Here is a 26348-nt window from a genome sequence, read left to right on the forward strand (position 1 = left end):
TTATAAATAAAATTTAATTTTAAATAAATTTCTATTTTGGTTTACGAACAAAATTTTATTTTAGATAAATTTTTATTAAGATATTTATTTATTATCTTTGAATCCTAACCCTTTGATGTATCGTGTTATTATTTCATATCTACAAATTTGAAAAAATAATACTGATTTTACAAAGTTGATGTGTATATTTTATGCTAAAAAAAACGATGTGTATTTTATGTAGTTTAAGTAAGGGTAAAAGTGAATTTTTACAAATATTTACATTCCTATTCCTATACGAACCAAACACATAATTAGGAATATGTCAGGAATCAAATTCCCATTCCTAATCAAACTAAACATCAAACTACAGTAACGTGATTCCTAGGAATCACGTTACGGGAGCATTCCCGCGCGCCAAACATGGCCTAATTGTTAAGATTCTACGGTGCTACCTTTATCGCACAATACTAAGACGTAACTGATTTAAGTCGGAGAGTGGTGTGTTTCAGACATTTGTAAACCGTTAAGTGATTGATATTATTTCGTACACGTGTACTTTCTGGATCATTTGTAATTCTTCTAGAATATGTGTTAGAATATGGTATGAACATGTTAGGGTATCGTGGAAGACAGATAGCCGTCAAAAATTCTATTATGGCATTGTTACAACTTAACTAATTTAACTTGAATTTTTTCAGTAGTCAAATTATTCTTCATACGGACATTAAAAATTTTACAAAAGAGAAAGTCAAACTTTGTTCACTCAAATAACAACAGTTATTTTCAACAAAAAAAAAAAAACAACAGTTATAGAATGCCCAGCTACAGTCCCGGCCCAATGCCGGCCGGGGTATGTGGCGGGCTGAGGTTTAGAGAGAGAAAGCTCCGACATACCCCGGCCGGGATTGTGGCGTGGCATTTGATCATTTTCCCTCAAATAAACCCTCAAATATTTGTCATGAAATAACCTTACAATTGCTAATATACTTTAATGAGCTTTTATATATATATATATATATATATATATATATATATATATATATATATATATATATATACTTTGATGAGATAATAATATCTTATGAATTTTTCTTTCAAAAGTTTTAGATTACCCAAGTATGAACTATTTTACTTCTAATCAAATGTTTTAACCCCTCCAAACGGGTCAACTCCTTGAGTCCAACTCCGCAAGAAGACATTCTAGAGAGTAGAGAGTGAAAGTAAAGAGAGAGAGAGGAGGGATACAACATACAAGCTATATAAATATTCAGGTGAGAAACAAAAAGTTTAAGGAGTAAATTTTTGGTTCTTTGATTCCCTGAGTCAAAATTACAGGAGATAAAAAGGAAAGATAGGTCAAGTGATGAAAGCGAAATCAAACAGAAAAAGTTCCATTAATCTTTCTATTATTATTTAATCAATTTCTTTTGTCTCCTTTATTTTTTTCATTTTAGAATCCGTACAATTGCTCAATAAATTCATTAGTTTCTGTAAAAATATGAAGAAAGAGAAGAAGAAGATTATTCTAGTTCTAGTTGATCAAGTTTTCTGAAACAGAGGTTTGTTAATACTGTAAAAATTGTTTCTCAATAAAAATACCTTCATGCATGAAATTTGTTTCAATCTCAGTCAGAAATGGTTTATCTTTTGTAACCCTTTATCTAGTTGAAGATCAGTTTCATGTTAACGTTTTGTTTGAATTTTATAGATCATACTATCGGTTTCATTACTTATTTTCACAGAGAATCTTCAGTTCTTAAGAATGAACAACTCATTCTATCCAACTTTATCTTCCCAAGCCTGCAACTTTGGTAATTGTTAACCTAATAATCAATCTCCATCTTTCTAATTCTCTTTAAAGTTTGCTCATTTTGCTTATTAAAAATGCAGGAAACATCAACAACAACAACAACGATGAGGACATTCAAATGATAACTTCAGACGCTTCTGTGTATGCCATTAAATTTGAATTACAATGAACAAGTTTGGTTCATTTTTTCTCTCATCAGTTTCACGTTCTCTTTTACCAATTTTTGTTGACAGAGCTGACGGGGCATATGGAAGCAATTACTACAATTTCTTTAGAGAGTCACAGCTTACTAACGATCAATACTTAGGCAGTTTTTCTCCATTATCGACCGTTGATATTCCTCCTCCTCCTCCATCTCTTACCCATCTTAATCTCTCAGGTTTCTTGATTAAAACACTACTCCATAATATGAAACATTTAACAAACAGAAATGATTGTTTGTCAACTCGAAAAAATGGGACGAAATTCGAACTGACATTTCCCCTCCTGTTTTCCTTTCTTGATTGGTTGGGCGAAATGGGACTGTCCGCTCTTACATTTGGGCTTATTTTTTCGAGTAGACTATCACTGAATTACCCAAGTTTGCCATTTTATCGATTGTACAATATTTTAATGACAAACAGGTCTGTTTTCAGCTTCTTCTCTTACTGCTGGAGGTAGTAGTACTTCATCAATGCCTATCTACAACGTGAACGCTGTTTCACAGCCGCAATATCCTCCCGATGGGTTTTCACTCGAAAATAATCAAGCCGTAAGTTATAATTAAATTACCTTAACTTTATACTTCTTTTTTCTCGAAATGTAATTTTTCTTTTTTGATATATTAGCAGACATAGGGAGTCAGAACTCTCACAAAGAAGTAGCTAATATAACCCAAGCAAAATAACAAACCACAGGACAGAAGTCACACCCTAAAGGCACACCATACAAACAACCCAAACGAAACATATAATTCCACAAATATATGACAACCAACAATAAACTGAAAGAGCTAATTATCCTCGAGCATCTTCACTTGAGATGCTTCCTATCAATCCCCAATTTGTGGCAATATGCTGCATATCAATACTCAATTCCCCAGCTGATAAAATATCTACACCAACAACACCTTTGTCTCCCGACAACAAGTGAGCGAAGACATACTCCAAGCTACACAACTTGAACCTGCCTATATTGTTATTAGTTCTCCTCCACTCTCATGGACTGCCATGCATGGTGGTACAACTCCACATTTGGTGAACAGGTCATAAGCATTCTTAGAGTCAGCATTCTTAGAGTCAGTAGCTACCACCACACTCTCATACCCATGAGTGAAGGCCAAATCAAGGCCAACATCAATAGCTTGCAACTCATGGTGCAACACACTGGTTGGCACAACCCTACTTGAGCTGCACAATATCAAAAATTTTCGAATTGTATCACTAGTAATTATCATTAATAATTGATTACTTACTTAAAAGTGACCCATATTATTGATTAGTATAATTAAAACTAAATTGTAATGAAATGACTAAATAATGAGTCCAATAAGTGAAAAAAGAATAAACTACCCTCTAGATATCTAGTTAATTGAGATTAAGGCCGTTGTTTCGGAGAAACAAAGAAATTTTTCGAGGTATAAATTTTTGTGTATGAAAAAAAAATTTAGTAGTCTTTTGTTTCCTCTAAATACCCACCCACCCTCAATTATCGTTGTAGTTTCTTCTTCATTTTTCCCTCCCCCCACCATAATTAACAACAGTGCCACCATCAATTTCCGCGACACCTCCACCACCAAATTCTGTTGTCATCACTCTTCTTCTCTCCCTCTCTCTTCTTTCCTCTTTCTGTTCTCTCTTACATTTTTTCTTTTCATTCTTCTCTCTTTTCTGTTCCAGCAAAGGGGACGGCCCTTTTCGCCAAAGCCCTTGTATAGTAGAAGCAAACGCTTCATCTGGTTTTACAGAAAGAGCGAGGGAGGGAGAGAGAGAGAGAGAGAGGAGGGAGGGAGGGAGAGAGAGAGAGAGAGGGGGAGAGAGAGAGATGAAGATGCGACGAGAAAGAGCTCCGACTAGAATCGCCATCCGACGAATCTGTATATGGTGAAAGAAGTCCATAAATTTTTCTTGTTTCCCCAAAACATTGACCCGCATTAATTATCTATAAGTACAATTTATAACATCAAATATGTTTATGAGGCCACAAAACTTGGTTTATACCCTCCAGATTTCCATATTATGTTTAGAGAGGTTAAGGTCCTATCAAATAGCCAACGACTAACAACTCAGTTGGTAGTGCATGTATTCCAAAATCCTTAAGGTCTCAAGTTTGATTCCCAATGGAGGTGGAATCCTTGATTTATTGAATTGGGTTATTTAAGGTATACTAGCATACAAGGTAGGTGTAAGGCATTTAGGAGTCCTATTAAAATAGTAATGGAAGTTATGAATACATTCATTTGATGTATCAAAGCTACGAAGGCAATCTTTCAACAAAAAAAAAAAAAAAAAAGCTACGAAGGCAATGTAATCGTGTTATTTAAAAAAACACTCCCTTCAAATATATTGACCAATATAGTAACAAAGTTGTCTAGAGAGATGTTGGTTACTGAGTCCCAAAATGTGTTTGGTTTAGAGTATGGCCCCAAATTAACAGTTCTATTAAAATAATTAGTGATGGATGCAACGTAATCGTGTTATTTAACAAAAAAGTCCCTCAAATATATTGACCAATACAATAAAAAGTTGTCTATCGGGTCCCAAAATGTGTCTGTTTAGAGCATCTCCAATGCAAGACTCAATCTTAAAATCTTAGCTGTCACCTAGGACTTTAGATTTTTTTTAATAGAAAATAACCTCTCCAATGCAAAACTCAATTGAGATCTTAAGATGATGTGAAAGCATTTAATTTTCAGATGTCTCAATTACAAACTCTATTTTTGAGTTTTTGAGATCTCTTCAGAGAGTCGTAAGTGTCTTAGTCATCAAATTTAATTTTCAGACCAATAGAAAACCTTTCTTTCTCAACTATTTTTTCCTATTAAATGTATGTGTGACATGTGTAACTATTAGGGTTTTTCTGAGTGTTGCATTGGAGAAGGACTTAAATTAAAGCCACTTAATTTAGCTATATAAGAAAGAGAATCTCAATTGAGACTTAAGACATAAGTCAATTAGATTTTTTTTTAAGTTTTGCATTGGATATGTTCTTAGAGTCTGGCCGCAAATTAATAGATGACTCATTTTGACTGTTTGGCTTTGGTTCCTCAAATTAAGAGATGCACAAAATTTTCTTCCAAGTGTTATGGTTTTGTAAAGTAAACAATGACCACTTCTATTACTAGAAACAAACAATGGTCATTTTTAGATGAGAAATTTTATTCATCCCTATATTTTGGTCCCTTCCCCTGTCCTCTGCTGATGCGATGACATATTACTTGAGTGTGGAACAATTGGAGAGAGAATGGTGAGAAAACATACTCCAGCGATATGTTGTCAAATCAGCAGAAGGCTGAGAGAGGAACCAAAAAGGAGGGATGAATAGAATTTTTGTTTCTAGATTAATGCTTATATCGATTTTTATTTTCATTAAATTTTTCAAATTAACTTACACTTTTATTATCAATTTTCTTCCTTTGTGTTTATTGATGCTTCAAAGGAGAGAAAAAAGACAATTAAAAAAGAAGAATTTCCGTTGATGCAGAACAAATATTCACCTCTTGAGAGATCGAAGAAAAGAAAGGGTCCCATATTCCTAGAAGACAAACGCTCGCTCGTATTTCCAAAAGCACCCCCAACCGAGAAAGTAACTATTTATCAAATTTTTTACTTTTACTAAAATAAATAGGAAAATAAAAGGAAATACAAAAATATATTTATTTAATATGAATGAGGGGCATAATATGCAGGTGCCAGTGAAGAAGAGCCACAGGATAGCAGATAAAGCAGCAATTCTTCAAAACCTGGTTAATCCTTATGGCAAGGTTAGATTACGAAAGCTTGACATTCATCATTTTACTAATGAATTTTTTAATTTCTATTAACATTTGTTTTAACATCTAATTAGACGGACACAGCTTCTGCACTGGAGGATGCTGCTAAATATATAAGAATAATGCATGAAAAGATAAAAAATCTGAGTAATCCTTACTTCAGAGATCCCAGATTTCATCAACTTCAACTTCCTCAGGTAAATTAAGCCATTAATATCATCTCATTATCTTTTTGCTATTAATGGTGGTTCAATTCCCATATTGAGGTCCAAAAGGCCCAAGGCCAAGTCTAAACCCCATGTTCTCATAAGATCTTTCTATCAAGGCAACATACTTACATTACAGATTCTACTTAGTTAGTTGTTTACCACAGGAGTAACATGCAGGGGCGACATAGCTTTGAGCCCCAACGTAGTTAAGAGCTTCATGTCCTGAATTTGCATGTCCATTTTCGAAATAATAATTATATTTTAAACAAATTTATGACATATTTAAGTTGTAGCTTATTGGTTAAGAGTTTAGATCTTGCGGAAGAAGTCAATGGTTTAAATCTTCCTCCAGGTACAATTGGATTTTTTTGTTTATCATGACTGTATAGGGCCCCCAAGTTTTACCTCTGCTTCGGGCCTCCCAAATATTTGGGTCCCCACTAGACTACTAACATGTACTAAAATAAGAAATAATATTAATAATAGAAAAAGACGACCACTTGGTGTTAAACATCTGTTCTTGAAGATCAAAGAAAAGGGAGGCTCCCATTGCTATAGAAGACAAACGCCCCAAAAGTTATCTTATTGAGAAGAGTTTACGTACATATAGGGTGGGAGAGAGGCCCGAAGCCGCAATACCTGATCTGAACCACCCGAGTGCGAGGTGCCCATGGGCACTTGGTGCCCTACTTAGCATACCTGTGTCTACCTGCTACAGTGACGAGCCTGGATCCATTTGCTTATATTCGTAAGTCGTAACAATTTTCACTGTTATGATATGTAGAAAAAAATAACTGAAACAAGATAAAACGTGATTAGCGTACCATTCAGCATTATACAAATATATATGTCAGATAGATTTGAAAAAGAAATATTGATTTCTTGTCATTTGCAGGGTCGAGCAGAAAAGAAAGATATCCGAAGCAAAGGTCTCTGTTTAGTTCCGATCTCGTTGGCTAATAACATAACCAAAGAAGACGAAGCTAAGAATGGAAGTCCAACCATAACGAGGCTTATGTTTTCTTAACTTCTTTAGTTAGGGAGGATAGTTCAAGAGTGTTTTCTTAACTTATTTGAATAAGTAATCAACTATTTGATATGCACTTAAAAAGTTAAACACTTGGTATGTACAAGATTATCTTATCATCTATTCTTCGTCTATGCTCATATTTTATGGTAATAGATTTCCTACAATAAAAGACGGGTTTGATTTACTTACATGACAATGGAACACGTTAGTTTCTCAAAGGGCTGGCCTTTTATACCCAAAACCAAAAGTGATCTCTCAAGAGTAACTAAAGTGATATGATGCAAGCAAATGAGGGCAAAAATAAGCCACTATGAAGCAAACTTTTGGTGGTTATGAATTAGGTTCGAGGTGTCTCCGTTTGCCTTAAGGGGGGTTCTTGTTCAAATACAAGGTCGTCAGGAAAGTATAAATGGGCGAGTCATGGGTCAGCCAGTGGTGGAGACTCGCCACTGCCTTTACAACTTAGATTAGAAGCTAGAATCCTTGCATTCAGAAGCTCTTACCTGCAACTTGTATTGCGCAAAAATGGTAATTCACTGCTAGCTAATGAACTACTTGTTGGATAAATGGCTTCCAAAGCCGTTACGTCCGATAGTCCCACTTGAGGAGAATAGTCGGTCTGACCAAGGCGGGTCGGGTTGGGTTTGGGAGTTCTGGAGTTTGGGGGAATTTAGAATAAAATAAATACTTTTTGGTATTTATTATTTCTAAAACTCTATTATTTGTTTCCTTGTGGAACAAGTAACAGATAACCTCAAATCTGACGACTTCCTTATTCTTCTCCACGTTTTCTGGGAAACCCTAATAGGGTTTACTTGGTCTATAAATAAGATCAAAACCAGAAGAGAAAAAGACACAACTACTAAGAAGGATTCATCTTCAACTAAATATCGAAGTTCCAATATTGTCTTCTTCAGTGCAGTGGAAGATGGTAGATGTGGTAAATCCTTGGGAAGTGTTCGGAATCATACAATTTGCACCGAGGTTGTACCGAAATCACTTTCAAGGCAGTGGCCTCCATACCATGACACATCAAACTCTGTTTTTGGTTTTTGTGAGTGATAAGATTTTCATTGATCCAACCCTATATTTCCAACAATTTGAAAGTGATTTCCTTGATCAATGGAATTATTATTTAATCAACGGGAGGAAGAAGAAAGAGAAGAATGGTTGATGAACCTAACTAACCCCTCGGGTTTCTGTTTGATTTTGATTTACCGTAGGGATGTTCGGTTTGAACTTTAACTTCAAGCAAATTCGTTGGTGCTAGTTTGGTTGTTAAGAAAGGGGGTTTAAAGAAAGCTGGTTAATTTCTAGGGCAGTTGTTGTACCTTATCTCTTTATTTGATAATATAGTGAACCTCATTCATCACCTTTTTATTATCTTAGAGAGAGAGAAAGAGTTTATACCAGTGGTAATAAATAGCATCATCACTCAGAGGAAGAAGGTCGTGGGAATTGGGATTAAAGCTTTCTTTGTGCTCAAATCTGGTTTTGAGTTTCTAATGGCTATATACTGCTTCTATATTTATTGTGAAGAATCTAGAAAGAGAAAAATCCAGCAATGGAAAATTCAGTAGCAGAAAATTCAACAAGAAAATAACTAAAGCAATGTGATATTATTCCAGTTGTTGAAACCCCCATGACAGATCATCATTATGTCGGTTCTTCAAGAAATCAAGAACTCGACAGTCACAAGATTGGAGTCAAAGGTCTTCTTAACTCAGAAATTCCAATCGTTAATTTCTCCGACTTGAATTCTTACCATGGACGACTCTAAATCGTCTTTACAATCGGAGAAGCTAACATCACACGGGATTGTCAGCCTAACTTCAGGTGATCGACGCCGGTCTTTCTTAAACGGTAAAGGCAGCGAAAGGGTTGAATCTAGCCGGACTGGTCTAGAGTATCAACGACAAGAATTTGAGAGTTCAGGAACAAATGCGTATATTCTCTTGGCCGGAAATTCAGGGTTTCCGATCGCCTCCTTTACATTAATCTATCCCTTGATCTGATTTTTGTTTCTATGTTTAATCTTAGAGATAGAATGCTCAGATTTAACTTTCATGGTGGTATTTGTTAGAAACAGAGAAGAAGATTCCTTCCTAAAGGGAATTTCAATCTTCTACCATGGGAAAACTCAACCATCGCTGTTGGGAAAGCAATTCCTGCTGAGGGGCACCTTTGTTTACTACTATAGGAACCTGATTGTCTGCTGGAGGGAGGTCAACTGACCTTTGAAGTGTTTTCCACCACCTCTCGGGTTTCCCAATAGAGACGAAAAAAGGGAGTTTTCTCACACTTACACTCATTATTAGGCTAATGAATTATGGTATATCTTTGTTTAGCTTCCATGTTGTCTGAGTTTGTTTTAGACAAAAATTCTCTAGAGAGAAAGCTTGTCTGAAGCTTTTCGTTCGGAAGAAGATGAAGATTACTTTGTTGTAGAGAAACTATTTCGTGCTAAAGGGATTAATATCTCCACTGATAAGGGGAAACTTGTTTATGTTAAACGAAGATAACATCTCTTACATTGTGGTAATGAGAGATTGGCAAACATCAGACAGTGAAGGCCAATCGAGAAGGGATCAGAGCTGGATATCTAGGCTGGGTGTGTCCGTGAACCCTCTTGGAGCTAGGACAACCATCTAAAGGTACCTCGTTCCATTTAATATTAGTTAAAGTATTGTGAGTATTCTCTAATATTTGCTAGCAATTCTTGAAATTGTGCATGATAAGATCACTAGTCTTGTCATATCTTTTTGATGTGTGACACTGTAGATCAGAACATGATTAACTTTGCTTTTCAATAAGAATGGACTCGTAAGTGTAGACGATCTTGATGATCACACTAGATATCCGGTATGTATAAAAGCTAGAACATGTTAATTATGTTTATATTGAGAAACTAAAACCTGGTGAACATATTAGTGTAGACGATCTTGATGATCACACTAGATGACATGTTTCTGTAAAACCTAAATATGTTATTCACCTTTTAAGCATGTCACAACTAGAATGATAGAATTGTTAGAACTAGTGCATTCAGAGACTTAGCTGACATCAAGTATTGCCTAGCAAAGAATGGAGGTAAGAGGTACTTCATAGATAATTACTATAGGTACACGAGAGAGTACCTCCTTGGGCATAAGATGTAGCAAAAGAGGTGTTTCTGAAATATAAGGTTGATGTAGACAACCAACTGGACAGGAAATTAGAAAAGGTCTAGATCAAATAGGGGTGGTGAGTATAGCTCTAACACCCTTAAGACTTTCTGTGAGAAAGATTGCATAATTCATGAACTTAGTGCCCCTTATAAGCCACAACAAAATGGTGTATCTAAAATGGATACGATGACACTTAAGAACATGAAGAATGTCATGCTTTTAGGCAGGACTACCAGAGGACCTGTGGGGGAAGGCGAATGTATCCGCCTTCCATGTGTTGAACATGGTACCTCATAAAGGTGTTAGACAAAACACTCTTGAATTCTGGAAGGGTATCACACCTAACTTGAAATTTTAAGAGTGTGGGGGTGTCTAACAAAAGTTGGTAGGCCTGACTTTGGGAAAGTCACTGTTAGACCAAAACTATTGATTCTGGTTTTGTTGGTTATGCTCATAACAGTGTTGCATATAGATTCATGATGGACGATAATGTTATGATAGAATCTAAAGATGTTGAATGTTTTGAGCATGTGTTTCTTTTGAAACTGTCTATTGAGAATGTTCCCTTGCATGATAAGTCACTTACTGAGCATACCTTTGCATGTTGAGATGTCAAATAGTATGCCTCCCTCTAGTTCTGCCATTGATGACACCTAAGACGGATCAGAACTTAGGAAATGTAAGAGACGTAGGATAGAGAAAAACTTTGCCTGACTTTTCCACTGTTATTCTATCTGAAGGTGTAGACTGGCTGAATGATCAGTTTGTGTCTAGTTTCTTAATTGAAACTGACCCAAAGACTTATCATGAGACCATAACTTTAGTAGATGAAAGCTTGTGGAAATAGGTCATGAAAAGTGAGCTAGACTCTATCATGAGGCTCTGACTCCGTCACTGCTTTTCTGCTTCTGCAAGTTTAGACTGGCTGAATGATCAGTTTGTGTCTAGTTTCTTAATTGAGACAGACCCAAAAACTTATCATGAGGTCATGACTTCAGTAAATTAAAGCATGTGGAAAGAGGTCATGAAGAGTGAGCTAGACTCTATCTTAGTTAATCACACTTGGGAACTGGCTGTCTTACCTAAGGGTGTAAATCCATTAGTTGTAAATGGTTGCTTAAGAGAAGGCTAAGACTAGCCGGGACCATAAAAACATGTAAGGCTTGACCTGTAAATAGAGGCTTTACAGAGAGTGAAGGACTTAACTACTTTGATACTTACACTCCTTTGACCAAAAAATCACAACTGTTAGGTTACTCTTTGTCTTGGTTGTCTTGGTTGTCTTGAATGACTTAGTGATCCAGCAAGTGGATGTCAAGACAACATTCTTAATTAGAGACCTTACTAGGAAACTTACATGTTTCAACTTGAGAGGTTTGTGGTCAGTGGTCAAGGGAGTAAGATGCGTAGACTGAAGAAGTCCTCACATGGTCTGGAACAGACACCCAGGGAATGTCATAAGAAATTTGATAATACCCTATTGAGTAGTAGTTTTACTGTGAATAACTTTGAATCGTGTGTTCATTCTAAAACAGTATAATTATGGGTATTTGACAATATAGATATCTGTTGATGAGATGTCTATTTCTCGTGCTAATAAGGCTCGATGAGACCATAGATAAGTATAAAACCAAACTAGTGATTACAGGTTTTACACAGGTAGAGAGACTTGACTACTTCGACTCTTACTCTCTAGTGACCAAAATTACTACGATGAGGTCTCTCATTGCGTTGGTTGTCCTACATGATGTAGTAACATATTAAATGGATGTAAAGACAACCTTCTTAAATGAAGACCTAGATAAGGAGATTTATGTGTTTATAAGTCTCAGCCCGAGGGATTTGTGATCCCTGGTCAGGAGAGTAAGGTGTGTAGACTGAATAAGTCTTTCTATGGTCTATAACATGCACCTAAGAAATGGTATGAAAAACTCGATGATACCATGTTAAGCATGACTTCACTGTGAATAACTCAGAGTCGTGTGTATATTCAAACAGTGTGAGTTTAGACATGTCATCATTTATTTGTGTGTTGATGACATGCTTATCTTTGGTGCCAATGGAGATAATGTGAATGAGGTCAAAACCTTTAAGTCATCTAAGTTTGAGATAGAGGACTTAGGAGAGGAAAATGACTTCTTGGGGGTTAAGTTCAAGAAAAACCCAAATGTCATCTCTCTAAGTCAATCTCCTTGTGTTAACAGACATTAAGAAAGTTCAACTCGTTTAATGTGACACACGCGAGAACTCCATTTGACCTTGACATAGCTCTAGTTAAGAATGAATATGTTTTTCCTAACCAAAGTATGTTAAGATCATGAGAAATGTGATGTTCTTGATAAATTACACTTAACCTGATTTTGTCATTGCGGTTAACAGACTCATTAGATATACTCATAACCCTAGTAAGGAACTCTAAAATGTTCTTCATCGCTTGCTTAAGTACTTAAGAGGCATTATTAACCTAATGTTTGCAGTAAAGTAATTTTTCTGCAGCTTTGGAAGGTTATTGTGATGCCAACTGAGTAATTAACAACGATGAAGTTTGTTCAAGCTAGTGGTTATATAATCTTATCTTTGGTGGAGGTGTTGTGGCATTGAAGTCTTACAAACTGACATGCACAATGCGCTATACTATGGAGTCTGGATTTATTGCTTTTGACTAGGTAGGTCAGGATGTTGAGTGGTTGAGAAGTTTTTTTAGGAAGACGTATCACAGTGGGGGAAGGAGATGATGTTATATCTCCTTTCATAGTAACTCACATGCGAACATTGTGATATCAAAGGATAATGTGCACAATGGCGAAATGAGACACATCCGGATACGGCAAGTTGCAGTAGAGCGTAAGCTGAAGTATTGTGCGATAGCTCTAAAGGATGTGTGATCTGACCATAAATTGACAGACCCACTTCCGAAAGGCTTCACGAGGAGATTGATTCTCGAGACGTCGAGATAGATGAGATAAAGCCTGTGTGGCTGATCTCTTACTCCTATAGGGTGGAGCAGAGCTAGCTGAGTACAGAGCTTCGTTGAGCAAGTCAGAGTTGGACCTAAGGTTGAGCATGAAGCTCTTAATGCATTCATATCCCTTCGTGGTGGTCCTATTGAGACGGACTTGATGAATGCACCGATTAATGAATGTGTTCATAACCTTTATGGCGGTCATACAGAGACGGACTCGATGGACACATAGTTGCCGATAATGTGAGGATGAACTTATAAAAGTTCTTAATGCATTTATAGCCCTTGTGGTGGTCCTATTGAGAAGGACTTGATGAATGCACCGATAGCTGATATATCCATTACCATAATGGTGGTCCTATTGAGACGGACTATATGGATATATAGCTGCTGATGATGATGAGGATGAACTTTCCAAAGTTCTTAATGATTTCATCACCCGAGTGAGGGGTCATTGTCTACACTGAGGTAGACTTAAAGAAATCACCTACGTGAGCCCGAGGGTTGAAGGCCGCCTTCTATGGAAGACATACAACAGTCTTCTTAAAAACTCATTAGACCCAAGGTATGTTCAGGGCCTACTAAATGAACATGAACGAATCGCGGAGAACGTAGAAAGTCACCGGGTATCGTATGTGTTGTGGGGGTCTCAACTAAGAATCTCCAAGTTCAAGAATCATTTCACTTGGTTGTTTTATTCTTGTTGTTGCCCCACTTCACTATGTGTCAATTCAAATCGAAAGATATTGAACACTTAAGTACATGTCCCACTTAGGCTCGGTATTTAGAAGTCTTTGTAATCCTTTAGTGGGGGATTGTTGGATAAATGGCTTCCAAAGCCGTTACGTCTGATAGTCCCACTTGAGGAGAATAGTCGGTCTGACCAAGGCGGGTCGGGTTGGGTTTGGGAGTTCTGGAGTTTGGGGGAATTTAGAATAAAATAAATACTTTTTGGTATTTATTATTTCTAAAACTCTATTATTTGTTTCCTTGTGGAACAAGTAACAGATAACCTCAAATCTCACGACTTCCTTATTCTTCTCCACGTTTTCTGGGAAACCCTAATAGGGTTTACTTGGTCTATAAATAAGATCAAAACCAGAAGAGAAAAAGACACAACTACTAAGAAGGATTCATCTTCAACTAAATATCGAAGTCGATTTTCTGCTTCTCCAATATTGTCTTCTTCAGTGCAGTGGAAGATGTGGTAAATCCTTGGGAAGTGTTCGGAATCATACAATTTGCACCGAGGTTGTACCGAAATCACTTTCAAGGCAGTGGCCTCCATACCATGACACATCAAACTCTGTTTTTGGTTTTTGTGAGTGATAAGATTTTCATTGATCCAACCCTATATTTCCAACACTACTCTGCCTCTGTTTTATCAAAACTAGAGTCTAGAAGCCCTCAAATTCATGTCTAATAGGCCAAACAAATAGGTTATAAATGTGGAATTTCGTCGATAGCCTTAAGAAACAGAGATGGTTTAGTGTTCATAGCAATAGATCTTTCGTTTGTCAAAGAAAATACTGATGGAATTTCAATACTCATGCATATAAATTATGAATAACACAAATAATGAAAATAACCCAAGATCTCTATTTGATGAATTAAAGAGATGTAAAGGGTTGTAGGTACTTACCCGAATCCACAACTTGAATATACAACAGATTTCTGTGTTACCCTTATAATTTGGACAAGATCTTCTAAACCTTGAGAATTGACGTTGTTTCTGATTTCTCAAAATGGGGTTTGGGAAAATCACGTCTCTATTCTCTGGTTTAGGGATTTGCCCAAAATAAAATGGGAACTGCCTAAGTGGTTACTAGCAGTTACCCAAGTAATTATTAAAGAGCCCATTATTCTTTGATAATTACTTTTGAGGGCTCTACACATGACATATTAATAATATGCTCCCCACACTTCAAACTGATATTTTATGGTCGATAATGTATAAATCGATTAGATCACCTTTTGGGGACCCTTAAGTGAAATAACATGTATTATGTAATTAATACATATATTAGTCCACATAAGTTATTAGTATTAAAAATACTAACAATCTCCCACTTGGACTTTATATGTTTCCTGAGTTATATAATACAAGAACCTTAGCGTGCACAAAAATTGTTATTTCACGACTTCAAATATCACGTACAATCTGGTTCATTAATCACATTAGCAAGGGATCAAAACGGCGTTCGTCGCATTTGTTTATGACTAAACCTTTCAAGTGTGGATGTGTAGCACGGAAATTGCATCCAATTATGATCTAAAACATGTCTATTTCCAACTAATCCAGTGACTCCACAGAGTCCAACTTTCTCCCAATGGTGTCCTTAATAGAAAGTTGATATCCTTATGTTCAGAGCATCAAAAAATACATAACTTCAGAAACAATGTAAGATCAATACAAAAGCAAAACATGTCCAGTGAGCACAACCAAATAGATCTGAAAAAGACAACAAACTGCCACTAATCAATGGGATCCTAGAATCCCGATATAAACCACATACTCATGGAAAACTTTAGGCGGTAAACCTTTAGTGAGTGGTTCACCATATTAGAACTTGTGTCAATGTGCTCAATGGATACCAAAAGACTCTGAATGTTATCTTTTACCAGAAGGTACTGAATAACAATGTATTTGGACTTTGAAAAGCTTCTGTTGTTCTTTAAGTACAACTTAGCTGCCTAATTGCTCAATGGATACCAAAAAATCAAAGCCAAATTGCATGATTGATGCTTGAAAGCATGCTAAAAACTCTGCTTTCGTGGTCGAGAATGTCATAAGGGATTGTTTTACACTTCCCAATAATAAACCCTTCCAACCACAACAAAAATATAATCTGATCTGGATTTCATACAATAAAGATAACCAGCAAATCCGCATCGGAGTAACCCATGATCTCTATATGATCGGTTCTCCTCCATAGTGAGCATGTAATCTTTTGCTCCTTGCAGTTATCTCATAACTCTCTAGATGAACTTTCAACGGTCTAGGCCTGGGTTACTTAGATATCTACCAAACATTGTTTCAATAAGTGCCAAATCCGTACATGTACAAACTTGCGCATGCATGAGACTACCAACCACAAACGAGTTTGGGATTGTCTCAGTTTCCTTGTTTTCAATATCGAACTTCAATAGTTGGAGCAAACTAAACTTATCGCCTTTATCCACTGACGTATCTCCTAGTGAACATTTCTCCATGTCATAACGACGGAGAAATTTAGCGATGTAGGCCTTTTGAGAAAGACTAAGAGTGTCTTTAGAGCCAACTTGGTCTATCTGGATACCTAAAACATGAAAGACCTTGATCTAGTGGTACAAGCCTATATCATTTTGCTAGTAGAATAACACCTACATACAGTTCGAAGATCATAAATTCGCTCCCACTGATCCTGAGATATATGCACTGATCGATGGTATTTTCTTCATAAAACCGAAAGAGGTATGACTTCATCGAAATTTCTGTACAATTTACTAGGCTTAGAGAATTCTTCGTAATGTCAGGCGAGAATACCTCTTCGAAGTTTATTCTTCCCTTATGAGTAAAGTCATTGACGACTAGACGTGCTTTATATCTTTTGATGTTACCTTCTGAATTCTTTTTGGTTTCGTAAATTCATTTACAACCAATTGATCTCGCCCTACAAGTAACTCGACAAGATTTTAATATTAATGTCGTCCATAGACTTCCACTCTCATTTCATGACCTCAATCCAGTCATCAGATTTTGAGCTCATTTTGGCTTCACTAAGAGAAGTTAAATACTTCGAACTTTAAGTCATAATTGTGCTTATTAAGATAGACAACAAAGTCATAGTGGATCTCCTAAGTGGTTCCTTAATTCAAGGTCGTTAATGTCAACCATATTTCTCTAGCTATTCCTCAGTTTCTTTTAGAGGTGCTTCATTAACTAGTATGAGAAAAAAGTTTTCACCAAATGTGGGATTAACCAATATGATTGTATCTGATCAAATACTTTAATTCACAGGCTGAACAATAATTGTAACGAAAAACAATTTGATTATTGTCAGTCGTGACTCCAGGACGAATATTTGTATACCCGTCTTCAAACACAATCCCTTTATTTTGATTACTCCCACTGTAATTAACATCCTCGACGAACTTAGAGTTCCCTGATTAAAATGAAAGACTGTTTGGCGATAAAACTGTTTCCAGTAAAGGTATTCCTAATATGCTGAGTCACTTTTGAAGCAGACAAGATAATGTTTGCCATTCCACGATACCTAAGGGAAATAGGGAATGAACCACAAATATCTTTGACTGACTCCACATTCGCCTTTATGGTGTTTGATCATATATCTTTAATCAATTAAGTATCAGAATCCACAGTATTAGAATTTAGAGAAGTACTAATGATCTAAATCAAAATGAACAATTAAAACCAAATTTGTGAAAAATAAAATAAAAATTAGTTCCGTCTGAACGACGGTATATGAAAAGTTTCTTCTAAATTCAAATAACAACTAGTACACAATTGAACTTTAAATAAAGAAAACACCTATTGCTTCCATTACAAAGTTGTTCTTCAACCCACAAAGATGTATCTCTTACCATCAATGGGCGTTCAATAGTGGAGGCAAACCTATCTTAGCACGCCAAGCGGCGTATTCATAACACATGTTCTTCACAACACTCGTCCTTTTGCAAAAGAAGCAGGAATGTCTTGAGTCCAATTTTCTTTTGCCTTTATCTTGTGAAGTTATTGTGTTTGCTATAACTTTATCCTTCTTTCGCTTATTCAACCTTTTTACTCCTAAAGTTGATGCTAGGTGAGCACCTTCTATCTTTTCCCGGTTAATCATATCTTCTTCCTAAACACAATGTGCAATGAGCTCGTTCAAGCTCCACTTCTCCTTCTGCAAATTATAGGAGATCTTAAGTGTGGTATACTGAGCAGGACGAGATATGAGAACCAAATGAACAATTATGTCTTCAGACAATACAAGTCTTAGTTCCCTGAGTTTGGTCACCAGGTTAGACATATCCATAATGTACACTCCCTTATGTTCCCCTTACCGTTATATCACATGGTGACAAGCTTAGATAATGCAGCGCTTGTGTCCACTTTCCCACTCGCTGAAAAATGATCAGAAAGTTGTTTGAGGAACTCTTTTATGCTCTCCTTAGTCAGTCCACTGCTTATCGAGTCTGGAATTGAGTTTTGCATGATCATCAGACTCATCCGATCAGATCTCTCCCACTTTTCCATAGCAACCTTCTGTTCAGAAGTACTTGAGCTGGACAGAGGCATTGGGTGATCCATCCTAAGAGCAATGTCAAGATCCACTTCTTTCATTCCTTAAAGTTAGTGCCGTTAAGCACCAGAATGTTATTCATGTTGGAAGATATAGATGACACTAAATACAAAAGACAATAAACCACACATGCTCATATTAGAGTTCAATATAATCATGCAAAAAAATAGCAATTGAACAAATATTGCAATCTGTGGGCCCATTTTAAGATATCAAGTGTAACATTACTACCTAGAGTTTCAATATAATCATGCAAAAAAATAGCAATTGAACAAATATTGCAATCTGTGGACCCATTTTAAGATATCCACTTCTTTCATTCCTTAAAGTTAGTGCCGTTAAGCACCAGAATGTTGTTCATGTTGGAAGATATAGATGACACTAAATACAAAAGACAATAAACCACACATGCTCATATTAGAGTTCAATATAATCATGCAAAAAAATAGCAATTGAACAAATATTGCAATCTGTGGGCCCATTTTAAGGTATCAAGTGTAACATTACTACCTAGTCTTTGGACAAAGATAGTAACTTACTAGTGATACTCTCTGATATTGATACAAGATCTGTCAAGTGTTGTGCCTTTCTTTGGACGAACACAATACTCGCATGACACCTAAATATACCACATATCTTAGTCATAAGGCAATTTGAGGCTTCCTTTAGACCTGTCAAAGTAACCTTCCTTTGGGCCGATCACTTCACATGGACTAAGATATGTTTATCTACACCAACTATGGTATTTTACCCAACAAAGGTCACTTTGGTGACATGTCAGTTCAATCCCATAATTAATGCAATAATCATCTAAATTTTTGACAAAAATTAAAATCATAATATTTTGTGCAAGATTAATCAATAGCCTAACCTTATGTTTAATGATTATTGACATATAAGCACTTAATCATGATTCTAATTACTTATGAAACAAATATCAACATAGATATTACATCCACTAAAGTTTAAATAATCCAAATGACACATATGCATGAAATCATCGTCAAATTACCATAATTAATGATAAACCAAAAATTCATATGTGCATTATGTAATATTAAAAACTTGTGGTGGTGCCTTCAAACAACCAATTAAGGCATTCAACAATAACTCACAATTCATGCATTACAAATAAAATAAGTACATTGATGTGAGGTCTATAGGTGCCCAAATATGATGTCACATGCATCCAAAATTAATGTTACTAGCACCCACACTAACGGCTAAAGGCGCCCTAAAAGGCTAAAACTATTAACACCTGGTGCTATAGGTGCCCTGCCATATACTGTAGACACCCTACCAAATAATATAGGCACCCTACCAAATACTATAGCACCCTACTAAATACAATAGGCGCCTACCAGCTGCTATAGGCGCCCTACCAGCTGCTATAGGCACCCTACCAGCTGCTATAGGCACCCTACCAAATACTATAGTCACCCTGTCAAAAGTTCTTCTAGGCACCCTCGGTAAATATTTTATTTATTATCCATTATTAATGAGGAGTTGTGGGCTCTCCAAATTCTAAGTACTAACAAATAAACATAACCAGAGATGAAATATAAAATGGAATAACCATTTTGTCAGGGTGAACAACAAAATATTGCTTGATAACCTTTATCTACTCGAGTATCTAAAGCAATTCTAATGGTATCCTAATATTCTCTAAACATTTTGATTTAATGAAAACTCATGTCAGGAGAAAATGATACTTAAATTTCTCTGTAAAGAACCGAGTAACAGAGACTATGGAAGGGAGAAATTAAAGGGGCTGATTTCTAGAAAGGTCAAAATAATATTGAAAATGAGTAGAAAAGCACAAAACATTTGAAAATTATTATTTAGGTAAAAAAGTGTGCAAATACTAAAATACCCCTTTTTGTCATTTTGTGTAACTAAATTCTTTTATTTTTTTGTAAATTTTAAATCGATATAACTTTTGTTTGAGATGTCGGATTTCTATAAAAATTATATATTTAGAAATGATTTTCATTAGCTTTCTAACAAGATCCACTTTCAATACTTTTTTTTTTTAAAAAAAATCCAGAAAAAAACGACGTTTTTTTCCTTTACGTTTTTCTGCAAATGTGTTTGCAACAATCTGTTATGCAAACGTGTTTGCAAAAATCTGTTCTGCAAACGTGTTTGCAACAATCTGTTCTGCAAACGTGTTTGCAACAATCTGATCTCCAAATATGTGTTTGCATAATGTAAACTGCAAATTGTGTTTGTAAAATATAGATTGCAAACACGATTTGCATATCCTGCAAACTCGATTTGCATATCGAGAATATAAATTATTGGGGTGTTCGAACCACTCGGTCCAGCTCAAATGGTTGATGCATCAAATTATTCAAAATTTTCACTGCAAAATAACAAGCTATTGAAGTTGTTTTGATGATTCGACAAAATAACAAGAAATATCCTGATAAACTAAATTCTTACAGACAAAAGTACCATTCTTCGAATCAGAACAATACAATAAAAACTAGATATGCTATTGCAAAATGTTTTCAGAACCTTAAAAAAAAGTAAGCGAGATAGGAAACAAATAAAAAATGCAGTCACTAAGATACTGAAGTTGCTTATTTGTGACCCTTTTTCTTCCACAAGTTGCCGAACATTCGAATTCCAGAGCCTTTCTTTTTTCCACTGTCAAATCCATTTTCAAAATCATCGTGCGTTAATGGTGAAGGGCGGAAACCAGAATATCCACCATCAAAGAGTTGTTTGTCCATTGACCCACATCTCTCAGCAACTCTCCCATTTATCTACTCCGGATAGTAGTTGTTGTTGCATCAACAACTTTCCTCCATTATTCGGTTTGCACTGTGAATTTCTGCATCAACATACTCAAAGACTTTAGACAGTGCCGTATTATAATAGAAAAGACTAAGACAGACGCATCAACAATTACCTTTGTAGTCATATTGAACATCACTCATCAATAATAAAAGAATATTTTTTGAGAAGTAGATAGGATATTTAGTTGATCATTACAATTTACAATTACTAATGCATTCATGAACGATAACAAAGATCAACAATGAGACTGAATAATGATTCAATACTCACTTGATTGTAGTTTGTGTTCCATTTTGAGAAGGATCCTAGGTTAGTTCATTGGAGCTTTATATTTGTCGGCATACTTCCTACAAAACAACCAAAAAATGAGATTAATGGATAAGACATTGAAAGAGATGTACGAAACTCCACTGATGAGACATGAAAATGTCCCATCTTAATCTCTTAACTCGGGCCAGTTAGCCCATTTCGAGTGGTTACTTTGATGAATTATTTGATTTTCTTTCTCAGGTGTCTTTACAGGGGGCAATGTGAAAAATAGACGAAATCGGAAGAAATTGATGTAGGGGCATTTTGGTCATTTTAATGAAAAGGGTATTCTGGTCAATATTAGTGCTCGCGTGAAAGTAGAGTCCTTGACAAACTCAATGCTAAAAACAGAAGTCAAATCGGAGTCCGGATGCAAAAACTAGGACGGGTTAAAGTTGTGTTTTAAATCCGTTGACCAGAAGTCAACACAGATGATGTGGTAACACTTGGCGCAAATCAAGAGAGGGAATTCATATTTCGGTACACTATTGGTCACAAGTCGAGAAAAATAGTCTCAATTGCGCGTCCATTCAGATCCAACAGTCATCTTCATTTCATTGACGCGTGGGTTAAGTCTAAGACTGTGTTGAAACTCGTATCATCCGGCTGCGATGCATGAAATCGGCGCCTATGACTTCCACTCGACAGCCAACACGTGACGTGATTGATCGGGTCCAAGCTGTGATACTTTCTCTCCTCTTCTTATCTTATTCAGGTGAGAGAAAGGTAAGTTTTTAATAAGAGAAAGGTAGCTAAAGATGAGGAGAATTCGAATACAGAGAAGGAAAGAATAAGATTGAAAGTTGGAGATTCTAGTGAGGGAAAGGGATGTTTTTCAAACTTTCCTTCAAATAGAGAAACCGAAAGACAAAGATGGTAAGAGAAGATTCGGCTGAAAATGGAAGTTAGAGAGAGAAGAGATCCTCGGTTAGACAGAAGGAAGGATCACAATTATTTTTCTATATAGACACAGAGAGTGAGAGTAGGGGGGATTATCTCTCCACGACTGACAAGAAGAAACACCATTTTTTCTCCTCCACGGCTAAGAACTAGAAAAAGGTTTAGAGAGAGAGACAAAAACAATTCGGTTAAGGAGCCATCATCATCTCATTCGTTTTCTTTTGCATTTTTCTTTTTCTATTTTTGTTATCTCCTTCTTTGTGTGAGAGAGAGAGAGATTACAGTAGAGAGAGAGATTGTATAGAGAGGAAAAGATTAAAAGAAACAAAGTTTCAATCTTTTTCTTCTTCTTTAATTCGTATCGACTTGGTCATGTTCATTGTTCTTTTACTGTTGCTATTAAGAGAAAATAGAAAGAGTGAGAAGAGAAAGATAAAAACAGAAAGTTAGAGAGAGAAAGAGAATTGGAGAAGGTGAGAAAATAATTTTCTCACAGGGAATCCATTTCCGGGAAGACGAGAAAATCGTTTTCCCTGAGGGTGCGTTCGGCAGAATTCTGGGAAAAACAGAAGGAAATCATTTCCCTAAGGCCCTGTTTGGTTTGGAAATAGCGAAAAAGTTAAGTTTTCTTACTCTTTTACTTATATAAATTTAAATGTTTATCTCCTCCAGCATGATTAGCTAAATCTTGTCTATCTAGGGTTTAGATGAAGTCTAAAATTAGTTTTACTATTATGATTTATATGTAAGTTAATCAATTTGTAGAATAAATTTCCTATATTTTAAATTCTTAATTGCTTTTAAACGATGATATATTCCGGATTTTATACCATTAATGTTATAAAACCCGAGTTAAATGGAAAATTGATTAACTAATGCAAATACCTCATACTTAGAATTGATTATATGGATGGATTCGAAAACCCTAGGTTCCCCTTTTCTGAATATCAACTTAAGTGTTATTTAAAGTTTAATTGCTATTTTTTTATTATTTGAATCATATTACCAATCAAACCACTTTTTGAAGACATAATAGTTTTAAGGTTAGAATTTGAGTTTGACTTAGTCTCTCAGGAACGAACCGGTCTTACCGAAATTTACAACTTGACACCCGTGCACTTGCGGGTGTAGACCTATTTAGGAAACTTTCTAGGCCCATCCCACCCAATAGCAGTGGAATGATTTGCATCTTATACTTTTTAAGCAAGATAAGCTAAATCACATATTCATGCTTTATGACTGTCGGTTTCTGTTACTTTAGAACTAGGATCTAGCAACTCCACCTATCTCCTACATTCGTGTACAAGTAGCAATCAATATGGTGGCAGCTTATAAGAATAGTGTGAAGAATAATAGAAAAGAAACTAATAACCAACTTTTATGTCTCCAGGATAGTCCTTCACAGTTAGAATTAGATGAAAAAATAACTTCATTATGCCAGATCATTTTGTTAAAACCTCTGACCATTAATATACCCAGACCAGAACAAGAAAGATATGAAGAAGCCAACCTCACCAATCAAGACAATGAATAAACATCTCACAAATTCTAAAACAACAACATTGAGGATCCATTATTCCCTAAAACTTCTAACCTTGATGGTTAATGAAAATGGGTGAATTCATGCTCACATGTAACAGTATAAGAATTGTTCCATAAAAAACCCAAAAAAAAAACCGGTTTGTTTCTTAATCATGCCCAATTTTGTTCTCCCCTTAATGAAGTTCGATTCTAATAATGAAATTTCCACCAATTTGATCAACTGGAAGAGAATTGAGGCTCTCATTCCCAATCCAAACGCTGGGCTCCCATCTAATTTCACATTCTCTAACTACAAATAAAATAACAATGAATTAACAAACTGATTCAATCAAAAGGTTTTCTTGTTCTTATTTGATTGATTAGATAAGTTACGAGGACTCAGTATTTACCTTTCTTTTTCAGAATTTAGCTACAAAAAAAACCCCAAACCAATATATGCCTTTTTGGAATTAAAAACTTCCATTAACAATGAATAACAATGAATTAACAAACTGGTTCAATCAAAAAGTTTTCTTACTTATTTGATTGATTAGATAAGTTATGAGGACTCAGTATTTACCTTTGTTCTTCAGAATTTAGCTGCAAAAAGAAAAACCCCCCTAAACCGATCTATGCCTTTCTAGAATTAAAAGCTTCCATCAACACAAACCCTAAACCATATCTTCTCTTTTTTCTCTACGTTTTGTTTTCATTTTTCAACCAAAGAAGCAGATGATTCTCCAATGTTCGAGTTTGTTGATTTCAGAATTCGAAGAAGAAGAACCAGAGAAAGAGAAGACGAAGAAGAAGCAAAACCCTAAATTTTGGGGTTTCTAGAGAGAAAATAAGTTGTAAAGAGTAAGGGCAGTTTTGGAATGAGAAAAATATAAAATGACCTTTTTACTAATTATCTATATTATTTTAAGCTTTATGTGTCATTACCAATAAAATTTGCTTTTTTTAGTTATTATTTTAAGCTTTTAGATAATAGAAAAAGATATCTGCTTTTTTAGTTATTATGAATAAAATTTGTACCTAAACAACCACTTTCCAAAATTAAAATATATAATCAACATTTCTACCTAAAATATTTGTTAACTAATTAATATTCAACACAAAAATTATGGGAGAGGGAAATAAGGAAATAATAACTACTTATATTTTATCTCTCCCGACAGAAACCTAAGAAGATAATCCAACAGAAACCTAAGATAGAAATCTTTGGAATATCATAAAGAAAATCTAATCCCATCAAAAAGTAGTTACAAATATGAAAAGTAGTTACTGGCAATCTTTTCAAAATTAGAACTCCCAAAAATTATCTTTGAAACAAACTTCTTAATAAAGATAATCAAAAAACAAAAAAATTGAAAAGATTTCTACGAGATTTGTTTTAAAAAAAATAAGAAATAACAACTACCCAACATTAAAGGATTTAAACCAACGAAAATCTCCTGATATTTTATGTTAAATTAAAATTCAACACAAAACTGATGAATAAAATTACTTTAAACATCCCATGAATCCAAACAAAGGCTCTGATACCACTTGATGGAATTTCAATACTCATGCATATAAATTATGAATAACACAAATAATGAAAATAACCCAAGATCTCTATTTAATAAATTAAAGAGATGTAAAAGGTTGTAGGTACTTACCCGAATCCATAACTTGAAGATATAGCAGATTTCTGTGTTACCCTTATAATTTGGACATGATCTTCTAAACCTTGAGAATTGACGTTGTTTCTGATTTCTCCAAATGGGAGTTGGGAAAATCACGTCTTTATTCTCTGGTTTAGGGATTTTCCTTAAATAAAATGGGAACTGCATAAGTGGTTACTAGCAGTTACCCAAGTAATTATTAAAGAGCTCATTATTCTTTGATAATTACTTTTGAGGGCTCCACACATGACATATTGATAATATGCTCCCCACACTTCAAACTGATATTTTCTGGTCCATAATGTATAAATCGATTAGATCACCTTTTGGGACCCTTAAGTGAAATAACATGTATTATGTAATTAATACATATATTAGTCTACATAAGTTATTAGTATTAAAAATACTAACAAATACACCTTAGATATTTTTCATTATTCTCGTCTCTTCGAAACAAAACCAAGTCCACTTCTTATAGAACAACGTTCAAAGTTGTTTAGAAATTGTACACTGGTAGATGATCCTTCTGTTGTCTTCCCGGTTCAATTTTCATATTACGGTTACGAGCCTAGGTATTGCGCTTTCGATGATTATCTCAGTGAAATTATGCAACATCCACGTCCAACACATATAGATGTAACAACTAGAGTTATACCACATTTGGAAGGGAACCTCAATCATGCAATTTTCCTGTGATTGAAATACTTTTCTCACACATTTGGGCTTCA

At 35.3% G+C, this 26348-nt stretch overlaps 1 protein-coding gene and 3 long non-coding RNA genes across 9 annotated transcripts; 2 read left to right on the forward strand and 2 right to left on the reverse strand.

Moving 5' to 3' along the window:
- The first annotated feature begins 1429 nt into the window (after positions 1 to 1429).
- LOC147567894 (uncharacterized) lies at positions 1430 to 7121 on the forward strand. Of its 6 annotated transcripts, none has more exons than XM_086654401.1 (9): positions 1430 to 1541; positions 1691 to 1793; positions 1873 to 1933; positions 2026 to 2171; positions 2428 to 2543; positions 5474 to 5575; positions 5679 to 5753; positions 5837 to 5959; positions 6867 to 7121. In XM_086654401.1, the coding sequence occupies exons 2-9, from the start codon at positions 1745 to 1747 to the stop codon at positions 6996 to 6998; spliced, it is 804 nt and encodes a 267-aa protein (XP_086510527.1). In that variant the 5' UTR covers positions 1430 to 1541; positions 1691 to 1744; the 3' UTR covers positions 6999 to 7121. The 6 variants fall into 6 exon arrangements, with proteins under 6 accessions (XP_086510527.1, XP_086510525.1, XP_086510526.1 ...); XM_086654399.1 differs by having other exon boundaries at positions 1442 to 1541; positions 2416 to 2543; XM_086654400.1 differs by having other exon boundaries at positions 1442 to 1541; positions 1725 to 1793; positions 2416 to 2543.
- On the reverse strand, positions 2702 to 14925 carry LOC147567895 (uncharacterized). The gene is made up of 3 exons (XR_015230897.1): positions 14773 to 14925; positions 6576 to 6765; positions 2702 to 3180 (listed from the first exon to the last, which is right to left on the reverse strand). It is a non-coding gene; the product is annotated as an uncharacterized LOC147567895 (long non-coding RNA).
- On the forward strand, positions 7861 to 22771 carry LOC147567896 (uncharacterized). The gene is made up of 2 exons (XR_015230899.1): positions 7861 to 9655; positions 21734 to 22771. It is a non-coding gene; the product is annotated as an uncharacterized LOC147567896 (long non-coding RNA).
- On the reverse strand, positions 21151 to 25673 carry LOC147567897 (uncharacterized). Its single transcript, XR_015230898.1, has 3 exons — positions 25615 to 25673; positions 21494 to 21570; positions 21151 to 21257 (listed from the first exon to the last, which is right to left on the reverse strand). It is a non-coding gene; the product is annotated as an uncharacterized LOC147567897 (long non-coding RNA).
- Between the last annotated feature and the right edge of the window lie 675 nt (positions 25674 to 26348).

The sequence above is a fragment of the Eschscholzia californica genome, unplaced genomic scaffold, assembly GCF_041429995.1.
Source record: "Eschscholzia californica isolate CP2 unplaced genomic scaffold, dmEscCali1.0.p SCAF_1, whole genome shotgun sequence".
Classification (NCBI taxonomy): domain Eukaryota; kingdom Viridiplantae; phylum Streptophyta; class Magnoliopsida; order Ranunculales; family Papaveraceae; genus Eschscholzia; species Eschscholzia californica.